This window comes from Microtus ochrogaster, unplaced genomic scaffold (assembly GCF_000317375.1).
Source record: "Microtus ochrogaster isolate Prairie Vole_2 unplaced genomic scaffold, MicOch1.0 UNK27, whole genome shotgun sequence".
Lineage (NCBI taxonomy): Eukaryota > Metazoa > Chordata > Mammalia > Rodentia > Cricetidae > Microtus > Microtus ochrogaster.
In genome coordinates, this window is record NW_004949125.1 from 3,803,371 (window position 1) to 3,804,700 (window position 1,330).

Sequence of the window (1,330 nt, forward strand, 5' to 3'; positions counted from 1 at the left end):
AAAAATTCCCATATTAAATTATAAGTGGATTTTTATGGTCTTCTTTATGGCGTCCTATAATTTAAATTTTAAAGTAATTGTCGGGGTTACCTGCTGCCCACGCCGCAGTCCTCGGTCTGCAGGGGGCGCAGCGATCTCTCCCTCTCCTCCTCCGGCTGAGGGGGCGGAGCCTCCGAAGCCAGCATGGATTGACGATTGGCTGACCCAGGTGTCGATCACGGCGTCCCGCCTCCTCTCTACGTCACATGACGCAGCCCATCATGGCGGCGGGAGCGCGGCTGCCTGGGCCCGCTGCTCCGCAGGGTGGCTGCCGTTGCTGCTATTGAGGGGCGGCGGCGGCGCAGACGGGCGGGAAGGATGATGATGGTTCCGCGGTCAGAGCGGCAGATGCAGACCGGGAACGAGGTTGACGTTTGGCTGAAGAGACGTGTGTCCCGAAGCAGCCGGCGCCAGTGTCGCTGAGACAGCGCTGAGGACTGACTGACCGACTGACTGAAGACGGCGACCCGAGAGCCGGCCCCAGGAGACCGCGCGGTTTACGAGATGCCGGGGCCGCCGGTGTCCTCGCCGCTGGCGGTGCTGCTGCTGCTGCTGCTCCTGGCCGTCGGCAGTGCCCGGGCCGCGCCACTTCCGCAAACAGGTGCAGGTGAGCGGGGCCGGGGGCTGCGGGGCCGCTGCGTCTTGCGGGGCTGCGGCGGGGACGGCGGGCCTGCGGGGTCTGGCCGCCTCTGCGATGGATCGGAGGCCTGCCGAGGGCAGGAGGCCGCGGGAAGTGAGCGATCCTAGGGAGATTTCTTGCCGCAGGGGCGTGGGATGGGGGGCGGGGGCGCGGCGACACGGTGGGGGTGGGGTGGGGAAGACGACGGGGAGGGGTGGCAGCGGCGGATTCCCCCACATCCCTGGGGGACTCTTTTCCTGCACTCTAGACTTGTTGCCTCAAGGACCCTCAGGCTTCTGTCCTCGACACTTCTTCCTTTTTTCCAGTTGTCACCTGCCTGTTGTGGCTTTTCTCGCCTCTAATAATAAGAGCCGTTTCTTATCTCCTGTCATTCCTTAAATGAAACCGATGACTCGGGGAAGCTGTGTGGACTTTCCTTGGCTCCTGAAACTTGTTTTAAAGTTGTAAATTGATTTTAGATGCTGTGGTTGTTGGTTTATTTATTTATTTGTTATTCGGAATGACTCTCTGGGGATGTGAAGGGAACGACGATACATATTTTTGCTTTAGGAAACCAGTGATCGGAGTAGCAGCTTTTGAGTAACTATTGACAAATCGGCCTGAGCGTAATTGAAATTTCTATTTTAGTGGCATCAGTGATTCTCTTTTCCA

At 58.7% G+C, this 1,330-nt stretch overlaps 1 protein-coding gene across 2 annotated transcripts in view; it reads left to right on the top strand.

Moving 5' to 3' along the window:
* The first annotated feature begins 240 nt into the window (after positions 1–240).
* Lmtk2 (lemur tyrosine kinase 2) overlaps positions 241–1,330 on the top strand; it is a 91,958-nt gene continuing 90,868 nt past the window's right edge. For both annotated transcript variants that reach the window (XM_005368038.3, XM_005368039.3), the window contains exon 1: positions 241–646. In XM_005368038.3, coding sequence (XP_005368095.1) covers positions 544–646 — 103 coding nt within the window. In that variant the 5' untranslated portion in view covers positions 241–543. The remainder of the gene's footprint in view (positions 647–1,330) is intronic.